The sequence below is a fragment of the Penaeus vannamei genome, chromosome 21 (assembly GCF_042767895.1).
Source record: "Penaeus vannamei isolate JL-2024 chromosome 21, ASM4276789v1, whole genome shotgun sequence".
NCBI lineage: Eukaryota > Metazoa > Arthropoda > Malacostraca > Decapoda > Penaeidae > Penaeus > Penaeus vannamei.
The window spans coordinates 38,417,808-38,435,448 of NC_091569.1; the positions used below are offsets into that span (position 1 = coordinate 38,417,808).

General features: G+C 36.1%; 2 protein-coding genes across 7 annotated transcripts in view; both read right to left on the bottom strand.

The window, feature by feature from the left end:
• Nucleotides 1–2,631: 2,631 nt before the first annotated feature.
• LOC138865499 (uncharacterized) lies at nucleotides 2,632–6,011 on the bottom strand. Its single transcript, XM_070136147.1, has 3 exons — nucleotides 5,879–6,011; nucleotides 5,462–5,566; nucleotides 2,632–4,677 (listed from the first exon to the last, which is right to left on the bottom strand). The coding sequence occupies exons 1-3, from the start codon at nucleotides 6,001–6,003 to the stop codon at nucleotides 4,371–4,373; spliced, it is 537 nt and encodes a 178-aa protein (XP_069992248.1). The 5' UTR covers nucleotides 6,004–6,011; the 3' UTR covers nucleotides 2,632–4,370.
• Nucleotides 6,012–6,069: 58 nt separating this feature from the next.
• sav (scaffold protein salvador) overlaps nucleotides 6,070–17,641 on the bottom strand; it is an 11,951-nt gene continuing 379 nt past the window's right edge. For 3 of the 6 annotated variants that reach the window (XM_027355669.2, XM_027355672.2, XM_027355670.2), the window contains exons 2-4: nucleotides 15,946–16,058; nucleotides 9,237–10,676; nucleotides 6,070–6,206 (exon numbers count right to left, since the gene is read on the bottom strand). In XM_027355669.2, coding sequence (XP_027211470.2) covers nucleotides 6,185–6,206; nucleotides 9,237–10,600 — 1,386 coding nt within the window. In that variant the 5' untranslated portion in view covers nucleotides 10,601–10,676; nucleotides 15,946–16,058 and the 3' untranslated portion in view covers nucleotides 6,070–6,184. The other 3 variants (XM_070136143.1, XM_070136144.1, XM_070136145.1) reach the window with 3 other exon arrangements.

A 17,641-nucleotide genomic window follows, 5' to 3' on the forward strand; every position in this document is an offset into this window, starting at 1 on the left:
TTTTTCTTCTGAACACAATTGACAAATGGTTCCCGAAGGATTTTCTCTAAAAGAGCAAATAGATCAGTTACAAACTCGTTTAGTTATTCTCAAAGATACCGACCTACTTCTATTCATACAACCTCATCAAAGGCAAAAATCCCTTCCTTGAATTACAAAAATAATTTTATAGTGACATCTGCATTCGCTTACGAACGTACGAGAGAGAAAAAGAAAAAGAGCAAATAGCTTATTCCTGGTACACTCATAACGTCAATTCACCGTAATTTGTAGTCAATAAAAATAACAAAATGTGAAAAGAAAAAAAATACAGAACAGACCTGCAGCAGTGGTTTCGTGTTGCCTGGTAAACTCTCCTTTCCATGATTTACACTCTTTGTTACATGACACAATTGTGCTGTAATATTTTTGATATTGTTCCTTTTTTTATCCTTCTTAACTGTTTGTTCTTCATTATGCCTATCTCTATTTTTAACACAGTAAATGCCCCGTTTAACATTAATGGTTAATGGTTTAAACATATAAATGTGCTACACATCTAGGGTCATGTAGAATTATGGTAAAGTATTGTAGCGAAAAGAGTACAAATGAATTAACGATTAGGATAGAGAGCGTTAAATGGCATAGGTTGTAGAGTGATATAGGAGAGTATGATAGGGAAAAGGGTAAAGAGGAGATGCAAATGAAGTAAATCGGAGATTAGTAAAGGAAAGGGTTAAGGGCATAGGACGATTGGATGAAATGTAGTGTAACTGTTGAACATTGCTTTAAGGAAAAAAAAACAGGTAAAAGAGAATGAAATAATCAATGGATAATGCGGATAGAGACGGCTGTTGGAGAAGTACCTTGAGAAGAGTCTGGGGGATGAGATAAGGGGACTGGGGAAGGAGGTGAAATATCAGGAAGAGCGTCGGAAGGGGAGGAATCCGGAGAAGGACGCTGTTCTGACAGGAGGGATTCACGTGAGTATCCAGGTGGGAGAGGTAAGGATGATGGGGAATGAAAAGGGTATGGTGCACATGGAGAAGGGGAGGATAGGGTGTGTTGGGAAGGAGTGGAAGAGGGGTAAGGGGAACATGAGGAGGAGGAGGATGGATATCGGCAAATGCTTTGAATGTAGAGGGAATGGAGGGTGGATGAGGGAGCGGAACATTTTCTTGGGTCATGTCCCAGAATTTTTGGATGTCTTCAAGAGTTTCTGAAGGGGAGTTGGGTAGGGAGATGTGAGAAACAAAGGATCTCTTGTGAGAAGGAGAAGAGGGGATAGATGTTTGAGGAGCAAAAGAAAAGAAGGGTGTAGGAGAGGGTGTGGAAGGGGAAGATTGGATAGAACGTTTAGGTCGTCTGACGAGACAGGTGAAGCCAGGAGGAAGGGTAGACATTGGAGAAGTGGTAGAGATTGGAGTATCTGGATTTAGAATGGAAAAGGGATTTAACTGGGGCTAGAGGGGATAGTAGAGGAGATGCAGAAACATCTTGTGAAGATGTGGGGGGGGGAGCAGAGCGAAGGACTGTTCTGGAATAGATAGAAAGACCTCGCCATGCTTCCCATCTGACCTCACGTTGAGTGAGGCCTAGCTTATAGGCAGGGCAGCTCCTGCAAAATACATTATGGGAGTCACCAAAATTGCTACATGTACGTGACTGAGCAGGGCAATTTGAACGGCCATGGTTAGGTTGGGCACATAGCGGGTTGTAGAATGACGGTGTTTGACTGGTTGGCCAAAAATACATTTCTGACATTGATGACAAGGCCGACCTATTTCTATTTAATAATGCATATGGTCAGACATGATAAGACAATCCACCAATATAAAATTCGAGAGGGAGGTCATGTCTACGGAAGCTAATTTGGGCAATTTTAGCATGGGCCTTACGCTGGCCTCTGGGAGGAATAATGTAGCACTGTACTGCCACTGCATCATTATCATCAAGACAGGCATTTTCAGTCTGACCATTTCTTGTCGTAGATAGGAAGGGGAGGTTGGCAATGAAGAAGACTGCAGTAGGAGATGGAGAGGAGAATGTTAGGAGAGAAGAAGGGGTGCATTCTAGAGGTTGAGAAATAACCTGGGTGAGTGGTTTGGAGTATTCTTATCTGTAGCTGGGAGCTGTGATGCAGTTCAACATATCAACAAAGAAAAAAACGAAAGTGAATGCAAAAAAGGTTTAATTTATAAACTATATACGTATATGTCTATGTAACCAATAGCAGAGAACATTAAAAATGAGAACATTATAGGCATGCCATTCTAAACTATAATGAAATCCACATATGATTTATTAATCATGACCAGATATTTCTTTGATCTTTTTCAGTGCTTTGCTATGAGTTCACTATTTATATGTTAATACATCAGCAAAGAAATCCACATCCTTCATTATTTTCATAGTATAAATATAGTACTCTGAGAAATAACAAGATACTGAATGTTAAAAAATGATTAACCTACATGTATTTCTGATGAAGACGTAATCGAAACCGGTCAAATACATCTCTTGTATTGTGAAGATATCCAGTCTCAGTCATACCTTTTCTACATTTGTCAACATGGATACGTTTCAACCTACAAGTATTTAAAAAATATGACAAAACACTTCAAACTTTCTTGGAACAATAAAACAACCAGAGAGGATATTCATAAACTGTAATCTTATAAAACAACTGGGCATGGTATAAAGTCATATTATGCCAAGTTAAACAAAGGCACATTTGATAACATTTCAGCAGAGATTGAATCTTACTTTAAAACGATGGAAGAACTCTCATCACGCAGAATTACCTAAGGGTTGTAAAAATTGTAAAAATACTGAGTATTATATCATCTGTATCCCAACCTACTAATGGAACTTCACCAGAGATCCTTAAAGTGAATTTATAGAGGAGCACTGAACTCTTAGACTACCAGCTGTATACATACACACACACACACATACACCTGAATCACCACCACCATGCCAGGTAGCCAAGGTTTTAAAGCCATACGTGTACTTGTCAGTGTTCGGAACAAAGATCTTTCCGTGACGATTTTTGAACATTTTAAGCAAAAGCAAAACCTGGCTGGCAGAGGTTACCATTCAGGGCTCCTTTTGCCCAGCAGCTAATAAGTAAAACAAGGAAAAACAATTCATTCTAGAGAAACAAAAATCATTTATTATGAATAATAATAATAAATAATAATAATAATAGTATTAATTACAATAATAATAACATAAATAATAATGCGAAGAACAATACCAATACTAATCTTAATAATAATAATAATAATAATAATAATAATAATAATAATAATAATAATAATAATAATAATAACAATAACAATAAAAACAATAATAATACAGCATCATTATAAGAGAGAATTAAGAGAGAAATAAGAGTTCTGTTTTCTACAAATTTCAGTCACACGTAGACATTGCTTGTACATTATCTTACAAAAGATTCAAGAATATACGAGTGTCCCCTAAGCTTTGACAAATTAGATCCTCAAATTTTATGCAAGAATTTGAAAATCATATATAATAGCATCTTTATGTATTGAAAGCTTCACAAGCGATCCAAAACTGCCAATTTCTAATAATAAGAAAAGTATTCATAATAATTCAGACTACACACTTAAATATAAACATCAAATTTGACTACATGAAATACTGAAGAATGTCTGTGCATCTGATTCATAACAGACAACAAAGACTGAACACATATAAGCAAAGAAATTCATACTGGAAACAATCTGTTTTCTCGTTCTTTTCCTTAAATTAACCTACGGTAGAAGCAAAGTATCCAACACAGTCAATTCAGAAATATTTTCTATTGCAACAGACCCCCCACCCTCAAAAAAAAGACAGACAGAAAAAAAAAATATATATTGTGACACTTCAATCTTCAGCAACGAGGTAACTTAACATAGGCAACAATGCATAACGATAAACATTCATAGAAATAACGACACGCTCCTCATTTTCTTCTCTTGCCCTTTGTTCTTTCATACAACTATAATATCCACAGCCGTATGCAAACACCACCATTGGTATCAAAAGCGTTCTCTTGCCTTCATTCATGTTCATTATAAAAAAGTAAACAATCCAATACTGAGCAACTGTCAAAACCAATACTCACATACCTTATAACATCAAATATCTGTTTCAGCAGAGAAAACATTGACAATAATAATAATAATGATGACAAGAAAGATGATAAAATTTTCAAAAACACTGATTAAGTAGGAATTGCATGTTTTACTCTTTACAAAACACTGTAATATATATTAAAGTTCTATCACCTAGTAACTTGGAAAGGTACAAAGTTCATCACATAGCTGATTCAAGAAAATAGCTTCATCTTTCATCATACTCCAAAAAAGAGGATGAATCTACGATAACACTAGACCATGCAATACCTTCTCTAGCTCTGTCTTGATTGACTCTGTTGTCTGATTCATTCGCTGCAATTCTTGCAGACTCTGGAAATCATCCACTCTGGCATTATGGAGTGGAATCTTCTTCATGGAAACTATAACCGATATGTGGTTGTAAATGGAATACATGGTCTGCAATAAGGGAAATTCTGTTGATGGCCTCAGCGACTGGTCTTGTTTGTCCTCTAGCATGGTCTGGCACTTGGTTTCCATGTTGTCAATATGGGAAACCATGGCGTCACGCTGAACCTCCAGCTCGTTCCTATAAAAACAAAAGGGGAGTGGTTGAGCTCTAATGACAGTTCCCTACCTCTGAATTCATATGTATTTCCACATTCCAATTTAAAGGCAAACCAATGTTCAAATACACACAGGCATACTACAGTACATCACACAAACCCACATATGCATGATATAAAATAATAATAATGATAATTATACATATATAAATACATATATATATATATATATATATGTATGAGAGAGAGAGAGAGAGAGAGAGAGAGAGAGAGAGAGAGAGAGAGAGAGAGAGAGAGAGAGAGAGAGAGAGAGAGAGAGAGAGAGAGAGAGAGTGTGTGTGTGTGTGTGTGTGTGTGTGTGTGTGTGTGTGTGTGTGTGTGTGTGTGTGTGTGTGTGTGTATGTGTATGTGTGTGTGTGTCGCAACCACTTCTCCCTTACCTAAAACTGGATTTTTGTTCTCTCTCTCTCTGTCTTCTTACACTTATATTCATGCACAATGTATATACAATATCAATGTCGTGTTCATAACATTTATTCTTTAAAATATGCCAAATGAACACTTGCAGTTTCTTGGCAACTCATCAAGACATAGTAATTTAATTGGCAACTCATCAAGACATAGTAATTTAACATATTACATTTCTGTTTTAGACATCCAATCACTGTTTAATCCAATCACAAAATGGATCTTCCAACTCTGGATTTCCCCTAACAAAGCAATCTTTAAAAACCAACTCGACACTTCGGGCCCAGCAGATGAATCGCCAGACAGCATAAAGAATATAAAAAATAACATGTAACTTACAGAAACACCGAAAGATTCTCTAGCTCTTCAACTATCTTTTGTTGTATGGTGGATCGAACTGCAATGTAGGTGTCAGCAGGAACAGCTATTTTCTGTTTTTCACACCTGTAATTGAAGCAATAATGGAAAAAATACTATTTCCTGACTGTTTATAATGAAATATTAATATTTTGATGTGTTTTGTGAGTGAGAGTGAGAGTGAGAGTGTGAGAATGAGTGTGAGAGTGAGAGTGAATACGAGTTGAGTGTGAGTGAGAATGAGAGTGTGAGTGAGAGTGGGTTGGTGCGTGCATGTGTACACGCTGGGCTGTTTAGGTGGTGTAGATGTGTCATGAATGAAAACTTCACAGATATGACAGTTTCAAGGGTTATCAGGAATATCATCTGTCTAATGATCTCAACCATAAAGTTACTCACCTTTCAAGGCCCATTATCTGGTCTGCCAATGAATGCAGAGTGTTGCTGTGTTTCTCCCACTTCAGTAACAGTTCCGTAACCTCTTCCAACACAGTGCGTGATTCTGTGATTCCATTTACACCCATGGCTAAATAATTTCAATGAATGAAAGACTAGAATATTTTTTTTAAAGATGCAAAGTACAAATCTCCTCTCTCTCTCCCTCCTTTTTTTTTTTTTTTTTTTTTTCTAGCACGTTGAAAAGATGAAGGAATAAGGAAATGAAGATGACAAGTAACGTATCTTGAAACTGGTGAGTGTAGTGCCTTAGAGACGATACACTCTCCTCCTGAAAATGTAATCACAGGATATCAATATTAAAATACGGACCAGTTTTTTTCTCTCTTTTCATATTTGCAATATTTCAATTGATATCTAATTTCTGTTTCATAAAAAAAAGAAAAAGAAAAAAAATAGTCAATCATTTACAGAACCTTGGGGGGAAAAGAAAGAAAAAAAAAAGCAAATAAACTTGCTTGTAGCATATTTGACCTGTAACCTAACTTTAATAATTATACAAACATCCTATAAGATATATATGGACGTATATGTAAATGTATGTATATATATGCACACACATACATATATATATGTATATATAAATATATATCTATATTTATATATATATATATACATATACATATATATCTTTTTTTCTATTCATTTATTATTTCTTTTTTAATCACCTTTTATGATGAGACATTTATCTATATGGTGCTTTATGATATGTAACATGTTTTTAGTTCATCACAGAGACCTAGCTGGTATTGAGTATATATATATATCAATCATAGTTTTCTGTCACAAATCAGTTAGGCCAGAACAACAAATAAAAGTGATTTTACATTTATCTTCTAAAAATTAAATTAATGCCCAAACTTTAAAAAGTATACAGGCCTTAAGAAACAAATATGAAAAATATGTCAACATACTAAAATGGGTACATGCTTTCAGCACATATGCACATGCATGTAGGCCTACATGCATTCATGTAACAAGAGACACAACAAAAGTCCATGCATATATGCATCCAGATAAGCATGCACAAACACATGATGTCATGTTCACAGACAAATGCACATATTCTCACTCATTCACTCTCACTCACACAGACAACTTATATCTAGATGTAAAATTATGATGCTGATACATTTTTAAAGCAATGACCTTTAGATAAAATGTAATTTCATCAACTTCAAATAAACTGATGATTGAGCCATAGAGATTAACCCATTGGTGCTGGGTATATGAAATGACCACTTCAGTCCTATATTGTCAATTTTGTTTACAGAATGATGGTTTCACAAACATTTTAACTCCAAGGGATCAGTCCCCGCAACATTTACTGGCATCATCTGTTTACCCTATCCCTTGAATTTATGGTGGAGGAAAAAATGCATCCTTTTGCAAATCAATTGCACCACACTAAAATATTCACATCTTTAGACTTCAGACACCTTTAACTCTCATCGCTACAGTAGAATTAGTTTCTTTAGTTGTAGTAATTAGTATATTACTAATATATGACCAATGCTAAACTCCTAGCTTAGCACTTAACTCCTTAATTTGACCTGAACCACTTCCTGCATCAAACATCATCAAGAGAACCAAAGAGAGGGAAATGGAGAGTCTGCGAAGAAAAGATACACAGCGACAAAAGCACAAAATCTCCTTATTTCAGAGGTATATTCAAGAAGCCAGGTGACCAACATGTTGGACATTGAAGAAACAACAAATGACCAATGTTTTGAAGAAGAAAAAATACAATTGGATCATGAAACAAAGACTGCACCTAAGAAAAATTGAGAGAGGTGATCTTCAGTGGCAAAAGCCACATACTCATATCAGAGCAACATCACCAATATCTCTGATGCTCACTTGGGAAAACAGTGAATCCAGTACACTTGAACAGCATGTAAACCAGCATGAGAAAGAGTGTTCTCATGATGTCTTGCATATTGATAACCACAGAGCAGAGAACATTTCCAGATGGCAGAGCCATTTTTCAAGCCCTTGCACTGTACTACACATTCAAGAAAATGTGGATTTTCTTCTGCATGAACAGAATTACAGTCTTGAATTGACCCAGAAATTCACATGACTTATTAATACTAATGAGAATCTGCAGTCAAACATCAAGCAGAAACTTTGGGAGAAGGACTGTACTACAAAACGGGTGGTATACTCCAATTTTATGGAATGGTCAAGAGTGCTTTGCACTCCCATGCCAAGAAACTCCTATCACCAGCCACTCTGCCACAATTTCCCAAGGTGGGACATTTCCGTCACCTGTCCCTCATCCAAATTTTTCCTGTGACGAGATGTTCCTATAACCCACACCTCAGCCAAATCATTTCATAAAAACTTATCCCTACTACCTAGATTCAATGGGCTATGTACAAAATGATGGATTGAAATAAAGAAAATGTGACTGTAGATGATATTACTGTTTTCTTTTGATTCTCATGGTGCTGCACAAGGTGAAGCTTTATCCTCAACATATCATCAATGTAAAAATATTTATGGTAACATCTTTGGCAATACTATAAGTTATAGAAAAAAAATCAAGGAAAATAGTAAACAGGTGAGACCAGGTAGTCCTCATAATTCACTCCTTGGTGACTAAGTACCTGTGAAGCTATCTTGTAAACAAAATTAATAATCTGAAACCACAGTGGACAGTCCATGTATAAATGCCATCCTAGCATCAACAGATCAATATCTTCATATACATTTAAAGGAAGTAATTATTTATTGCAATGATTGAGAATGATAAAAATGTTTAATTAATATGATACCTGAAAATGACAAGTAGGAAGAACTGAGGTATAAACCAGAAACTATCACAATTTCACTCTTAACATCAAATGACACAATGCATCAGCATGCCATGCTCCCCATCACTAAGAGTGCAAGAGCATGCATGAAGACTAAAGAGTGAAAGATCGACTGACACTCACCCAAGACTTCAGTGGTGCAGGACGGGGAGGGCCACGTTAACACTACCACGACAAGCAATCAAAGCAATGCCCAACTTAGGTCATATCTTTGGTAACATAAAAAAAGAAAAAAAAGAAGGAAAAAAAAAAAAAAATGGGTGCAACACCAATCACTGACAACTAATACTTCACTATGCACAGCCAAATATTTAATAGTAAATCTATAATCACAGGCACAAGACTAAAATCATGTTCTAAAGTAAACTAGTTTTGCCCACTGAAAGCTGCCACAAAAAGCTTGAAGTTCGGAAAAAAATTCAGAGTTAGTTGTTCTATGTTTGATTGATAGTGCATATAGTACAATAGAAAAACAGCATTACACTTTAGACTCAAATAAGTTATCTGCATTTAGTATCTGCTGCTTGAAATGTTCATTAGATGAGACGTTTTCAGTACTGTGAGCATCCTCATCCTTTATTTCTGTTATGGTCACCCCACTTGTGGTCTCTGGCCCTCCTGCCATTGGTGTGTTCATCTGCTGCATTCTTCTTTCAATCTCTTTTGTCAGAGCAATACGGTACATTTCATAGCTCATCACAATGCCATGAAGCTCATGTTTGAAGAGTCTGTTGAGCATTGCCTGGTAGCAGTCCAGCTCCGGTAGTCTGAAGAGTTCCCATCTTAACTTGTGGTCATGTTCTGGTGATGCTTGAGAATACACATGTAGCCAATAAGGAATTTTCTCGTGCAGGTATGGTGATGCTGGCATGAGCGACAATGGCTGACGGAAATCTGTATGATGTGGAATAGGTAGCATTCTATTCTGGGCAAGAGCTGAGTTCTCTGGAATTCTTGGAAGATACTGTTGCGCACATGGGTGCTCATACTGGGCTTGCCGAGTGATGTGATTGACATAATAAACACCATGTTCTAGAGACTCGATACGCTCCCATCCAGCAGGCAGGCCTTCCTTCTCTAAGGGATGTGACCAGTGAGTTGTCTTTGTGTTGTGATCTATGTAATACTTCCTTCCCCTTAGAGTGTAGTCTACAGACCATCCTGGAGGTAACGGAAGCTCTTGTTCAAGGCGAGGGGAAGGGGGCTGAGGCGACCCTCCCCCAAGGTGAGTATTTGACTGAGACAGTTGTTGTCTTTGCTGTTGCTGTTGCTGTTGCTGTTGCTGCTGCTGCTGTTGCTGTGCTTGCTGCTGCTTTTGACCAGACTGATGGAGGAAAGGGTACGAAATACCCTGGGTGGTTGCTTCCAGTGGAGACCTGATATGACTCGGTCCATAGAGTATTTGATCAAGACTGTACTGAGATCCTGTATAATGGTTAATGAATGTGTGGTTAAACATAGCTGGCGAGGGGGGTGCTTGCTGCTTTAACATGCCGTCAAGGCTCCCTCGGCTGCCTAGGTGGAGGCCACCCATCCGCTGCGTGACTTCCCCAACATTTGGAGTGTATTTGCCTTCCAGTCCTCCATGGGCCATTCCATTCACTGGTGTCCTAGATCCCGTGGAATACTTTTGGACTAAGGGTGAGGCCTGGTGGGAAGGAGGATTACTGCTACTAACATAGGGTGGATTGACCGTACTCTTCCTCTTTCTCAAATCACTCTGACTTGCGTTTGGCCAGACGTTAATGATGGACACCTCGGGAGGAGATTCCTTTTTTATATACTTCCCCGCCAGACTGTCACAGCTGGACATGGTGTCCGACTTCTTGCGAGAGTTGGACAACATGCTGACGGTCGTAGCTTGCAATTCAAGAAGTTATCTCGGCTCCTTTCCCATGAATCCCTGCCTAGCCATCACCACACTGCAAAAGATACTATGTATTAGGACTTCAAGCTTTGGGAAAGTTACACTTGTTCATCTTTACTTTTTTTTATGCAGCACCCAAATTAGTTTGCAAGTGGTGAATTTCCCCTCTTAAAAATAGTCCACTTCAAGTGCATGGCGATTTCTTGATAGAGGCACTGTCTAAATAATAAAATTTGCTACTAGTTTTATATTCTCTTTAAACACTACTTGTTTGGATTCCAACTTCACTTCTGTATTAAGAAAAAGTTCATTTCAGACACTTTCTCTTCCGTTTTTTTTTTTTCTTTTTTTTAAATGTGTGTGTGTGTGTGTGTGTGTGTGTGTGTGTGTGTGTGTGTGTGTGTGTGTGTGTGTGTGTGTGTGTGTGTGTGTGTGTGTGTGTGTGTGTGTGTGTGTGCGTGCGTGTGTGCATGTGGGTGTGCGTAAGTGTGCATGTGTGAATAAACTGAAGAGTAATCAGTAAAACTTTCATGTAAAGGGCCTATCACAGGAGAGCAAATTATCTACAATTTACACATTTACAGGTTCAAGAAAATGTCCAGCAAGCCACTGAAGCTGTATCTATCGCTAAATGCTACATAGAAAAATGAAATATTTGCTTCATCATTTTATTTGAGTATAATTACTACCTTCATCATAATTTACTCGATCAAGATATAAACAAAGGTTATGCTGAAGAACCAACCCCTCACTCAGTCATCTGCATTCACCATAGGCCAGTTTTCCTATTAAATTCTTCAATTCTCACATTACTTCCCAAAAACCACTTGCACTCTTCTCGCAAGTCAGTCCACAATCTCTATGTAATGTTGTTCTGTCTCGCCCCTTGAGCATAATTACTACAATAATAGCCAATTGTGAATGGTACTGGAAAGTATCTGTCTCTCTCAGTGTTTACCTGCCAAAATACAGATTAAACTGTGGACCCTCATATGACAGTACAAAAGCATGCCGAGAAGATATCATACAATGTAGAAAGTACGCAATAATTTGCTCTCGTGTGATAGGGTCTTAGGCATCCCAATAAATTATCTATTCTTTCTGATAATCTAAGTCTCAAGTATAAAAACTAATCAAATTAAAATAAAAGATTATCAAAACTTTGAATAAAAAAGTTCAAAGGAAATACATCTAAACAATATGCAAGAAATGTTAAAAATCATTCTTTGACATTCAAACACAATATAAAGAAATATTTCAATGCAAACATAATTTCCCAAATAAAAATAAAATGGATAAACTTCTAGTCTAATCATACTGTACTGAGAAAAACATAACACTCAAATCCAAATAATTGCAGTAAAAAAACAGTAGACTAAAAATTAACACTAAAAAAAGTAACAATAAAAAATAACTATCAATGAGATCATAGTATTAATAAACTTAATAAAACCATGATAATCAATAACATTTTAAATCCCTAAAACTTACCAGCAAACAAGCTATATCGACTGACAAGTATTTCCCTTATTATTCCCCTTTCATTTCCACTGAAAAAGTAAGCATTCAAACCAATGGAAGTCAATGTGCAATCACTACATGCCAAAAAAACAAAATAATAACAAAACAAGGCAGATAAGCAAGTGAATCACCAGGATGCACTATAATAAAGTGAGGCAGTCAAGCAATCTAACTAAACAATCCTTGGCTCGTGAAAAAAAAAAAAAAAGCTTAGCCCATACAAGGCGTGGCATCTACGTAAGTTCTACAATAATGAGGCAAGTGTTTTCGGTTACGTCCTAAAACCGGCAAGCAGTGTGGTAAAATACTTAGATAATTTATGTGCCACTTTTCTCTTTAGAGAAATGTCATACGATGTAAATACAAGGAAACATGTAATATCACTTCTACACACATACTTTCCATCGATATTTAGTGTATTTTCAAAGATTTCTTTGTACAGTTATCTAAAAGATGTATGAGTAATTTCATACTATTTGAATCATGTAATTATAATAACTATAGGATCATTAGTGTTTTCCAAATCATCATCATCAGTATCAAAAAAATTTCATTCCTCAATATCAAATTATGTTTAAGATTTTCTGCACATGTGGTTTCTATCATGTGATGACTATCTGCTAATCTTTCCTCTTATCACCAATTCCTCTTACACAACATGAAAATAAGAACACACATGAAAAAAAAGTGAGAAAGAGTGAGGCACAGGGTCTTATCACCACTCATAGTTGTTTGCACACGTCTCGGATGTTGGCTACTTACGTAACCCACTGCCCATATTTTTGGCAGCATGATTTCCGTGATACAACCAGATCCAACAGGTTAATTTATAACAAGTATGAGTTCACTCATGCCTATTTGCATGAGGTGGAAATATAACTATAACCATTCTGTCATTTGAGAATACATAATAAAAATCAATACAACGTGTGGTCAATACTCTCAAAATATGAACTATCATGATAAGACTTCAAATATCTTCAACTATAATCTAAAACAAAATTATCCCGAGTTAAGGTCCTGAGCTGAACACAGGAGATCTTATAATAGCACATTTCCCTACAATTTCTCTTGTGATTTTTCTATTCACAAAACATTTACTCTCACTCCACACAAGCAAAATAAAGTACAATGCCACGAAACAAAAGCATTGGCCTACTAGGCATACAGATCAAATACTCAAAAGTCAAGATTAAAAATGCCTAAGGCTGATTGGTGAATCCAAGCACATCTTCATATGACACATGAAACTGAAATTCTGGATTGTCAACTAAATCTTCCTACTATGACAACCCAATTAAGCCATAACCTGAGAAAACAATAAGCTTTGTATTTACCACATTTTCTTTCTTTTCTAATACAAAGCTTAACAATATTTACAAATCATTATCACCCTAACATGCTGGTTCATAAGTGGTGGGTTTTGAGATCCAAGGGAGTCATGGAGGGTTAGCACAGGGATTGTGAAGCCCAGAGGAAAAATATTATAACCCAATGTTTATGTCAAGAATATACAATGAAATCATGTCTTCACAATTATCAAATAAAGTTTGTTTAGATTGCAGAATTTTCTCTCTGTCTCTCTCTCTGGGCCTAAAAATGTAGAAGAAAATATCATAAATGGAATAGCTAGTGTTGTCATGGGTGGTGAACAGGAGGCTGGAGAATGAGGGTTGCAACGCGTAAAAATGTTGGGAACCGTTGCTCTAACAAGTAGCATCACTGCAAGATAATCATATGTAAAAAAATGACAATGATAGCAATACTAGATACCTTGGCATTGGTTAAAACTGAATCATTCACCCCTACTTTTCAATCTCTAATCCCAATTACTTATTTATAAACAAGCAAGCCTATTAGACTAAACAAGATGAGAAAGAAAATCTTACAATCAGTCTGCAACAAAAATGTGGAATATTTGAATCTAAAAGTTTATCAATTGGCCTGCAATCCAAATTTACTACTAGAAACACAAGATACAAGACTGCTTTCTCACCAAAACTACTCTAAGAGGAGTAGTAACTTGATTTTTCTAAATGCACCAATAATCTTTATCTTTACTAATTCTAATACAACAGTTGAATTCAAGTTTACCAACAAATGTTCAGCTGGGAGGGCATGACAAACATGTTATGTCTACTATGATTTTAGTTTTTGAATTATGCTTACACACAGATGGTTCCACAAGTGCTTAGTCACTAAAGAGTCCCAATTATTAGTCCTACTCATCTCTTCCATTTACCTTTTTCCTTAATTTTCGGAATGATGTTTTTCTAATCTTTATTGCTATTGGTATTTGAATAATATAACAATAATCCTGTCAATAACAGTATCACAGCTGATAAATTAGAAAAAAACATCTTGGTAAATGTTTACAACAGGACTGCACCCATCAGAGACGGAGTCCCCAACTCCTGCCAACAATGTTGGGGGATCCTGTGGGGATCCGGGATTGGGGTTAGAAGGGATTTCATTCCAGGCATTTTAAAAAGCAAAAGAATGTGAGAAACTGAAAATCTAAGCCAAGAATAGTATTTCATATGATAAAGAAAGTGGAGAATGAAAAAACACAAGGTAAAATTTGGCCATGGATGATTTGACAAGATGAACTGCATCTTAAATGTACAGACTACCAGAAGGATTGCCGTATGAACCATGAACCTTCTTAAAGCAAGGGGATATGCCCCTGGACACCCACCCAATTGACATATATCCCTACCGAGGCCTCCAGATCACCACTAACTAGGCCTACATTTCAAGATACAAGTTGAGTTGACCTTAAAGTTAAGGGGACGGTTGTTCGGAAGTGATGAATTGCTGATAAAATTCTACAACTGGGACACGTCTATTGTATTACAATGAGTTTAGTGTTCTCCCAGATATTGTAACGATTTCAGTGAGAGATCGATTTCACAGCAGTTTATGCCGGGTTCCCATGCAGCGAAGTTGTTTGCTGCAATGCGAGGAGGGCTGGACTTCATTGCTAGAGTTGAGTGGAGACTTAGACTAGGCGCGGCATTCTACGCGCCACATTTTCGTTGTTAAACTCAAATAGGTTCACTTCTGCAGATCAATTTTGATGGCAAAAAATGTAGTTTTCCATTGCCTACAATGCTATGATCAATTTCCTCCTAGTCGGTGCAGTCCTTTTGTATACCTTAACCAAAATCTTTCTCAAAAATTTAAGGAATATGGAAATCAGGCAAGATCACATGAGGTCTACTAATTGACTCTTTGTTGTGTTGGCATCTGTGTGCGACAAAATTCATAAAAATGTACACTGGACAGTACATGTACCTACGGCCAATGGATTAAGAAAGTTCTTCAAATAAAAATATAAGCAAAGACTAGAATATCTAAAGAAAACTGCAATTTTCAAGGATGAGATGCTATCATATCAAATTCAGACACTATCGGCAAATCAACCTTGGCTCAACGTTATCTTATACCTTAGCACAGACTACAGTGGGTCAATCTTTGCATTTCATATAATCACATGTAATATACATCTTAGTCCTATAATACTGGTAATATTAATAATTCTCTCTTTCTTTCATTCTTTATCATTCATTACTACACTGTTCGGACATCAATACAGCTGCTTACATACAAAATCTCAATTTCCTCCAATAAACTAAGCTTTAATAATGTCTTTATTTCTTTTCTATTTTTACATTTTCATATAATCAAATGGACTTGACTATATACCATATCATTGTTTCTTATAAAGGGAAAAATAACTCCTCCCACCCATCCCCCCCAAAAAAAAAATTAATGTAAGTTTAAACTCCAAATCAACTTACCTCTTACTGAAAGTCATTATCGCAAAGTGCATTTTCCATAGATATGTATTTGTTCTTCATAGTTATATCATGGTTTTCCAAATTCAAGCTGCAAGGATGCCACTTCTTCTTTTCTGAAAAAAACACAATATTGTGAACACAGAAGTCATGGTCATACATCCCTAATATCCTATAAATTTACGTAATATCATTTGACGCTTCTGAAAATTGTTATTTCTCCTAAACATTCATATACCAGTTATATCCATAAACTACTGCCACTTTTTTGTTATCCATTGTCCTACTTTATAAATGAAATATGTTTTACTACATTTCTCATCATTTGGTTTTTAATGTCAGGACCTCAGAATTTCTTTTACCTTTTCAAGCAGTGCGATAATGAAATACAAAAGGTATCAGCTGTAATCATATGATCAAGAAAAAAAAATAAAAAACAAATAGAAAGACACACAATATAAATCACAGACCACTGTAGCTGCATTGTACTTAGCCACATCTTATTACAGATGCCGAACACTGTTTTCTTGGTGTGACAATCTCTAAGCTTTGAGTGTACTGACAAATTATTTGTGAAAATAGAGCGGATTATAGGTACCCAAGCTATTCCTTGTATAAATCCTACATAAATTTTTATTGTCATATTGATCTGCGAAGAATCTTAATGTGTATGGTACTGAATCCATCCAGCTACAATACTATACGATAAGAGTGAAATATACTGTATGCAGGTTAACAATTATATAATGCTCTCTAGTCCTTTTGACTTTATTAATTATCAATGGGCTTTATTGATTAGTTAATTATAATTTCTTTTAAATAAGTCGTCATCCAGATGAGTATGGACAAGAGAAACCCAAACAATGGATATAATGAAAATCTTAACAATATTTGGCATGATATAGCAATTAGAGCAAAGGCTAATGACAAAACTGAAGATGCTTATCAAGGTTCCTAGATTCAGCCATCAAACAATGTCACAATATTTGCACTTCAATCTGGTAACATAATTCCACCATTTATAACCACGTAAAATATAGCTATTAGACGCCATGGTAGCTCCTCATTACATGATGTTTTGCTGGAATGTCCAACAAACTTATTGTCCTTTGCTCGAGCACCAAATGCATGGTGGTCAAAGTAATCCCTTGACATTGCACAGATATGGGGTTTCACTTGGGATTATAGGCTATCCATTGAAGATCACAGGAAGTTTTCAGCAGATTCGGACCAACTTCTATGACTTTGAAGACTTATTTTGGAATTTTGTAAACTATTGCCATAGAATTTTACAACTTACTAGACAAAGAAAAAATTCATATAAGAAAAAATATATCTAATTTTCAACCCGAAAGTGATGAGGAGATACATTTGCTAGAAATTTATGTGTGAGGAAACATATACCTGTGATATAATCCCCAATCTTAATAATAACAAATGCAAATTTCCTTAGCTTTAGAAATAAATATTTTAAAAACTGAATCACACCCAACTCGTGTAAAATTAAGGTCAAGGAGACACTTAAAAACCCAAATGTATTTCAAATATATGCAAACATAACGAGACAACCAAAACCAAGAAAATGAAAACAATCAACACCTTTATTTCCCCAAAGTACTTAGAAGTTCCTTAAAATATATATATTAGAATCAACCTGTTGATATTCTCCCGTACTTCACCCCCTTCTTCTAACCAAGTA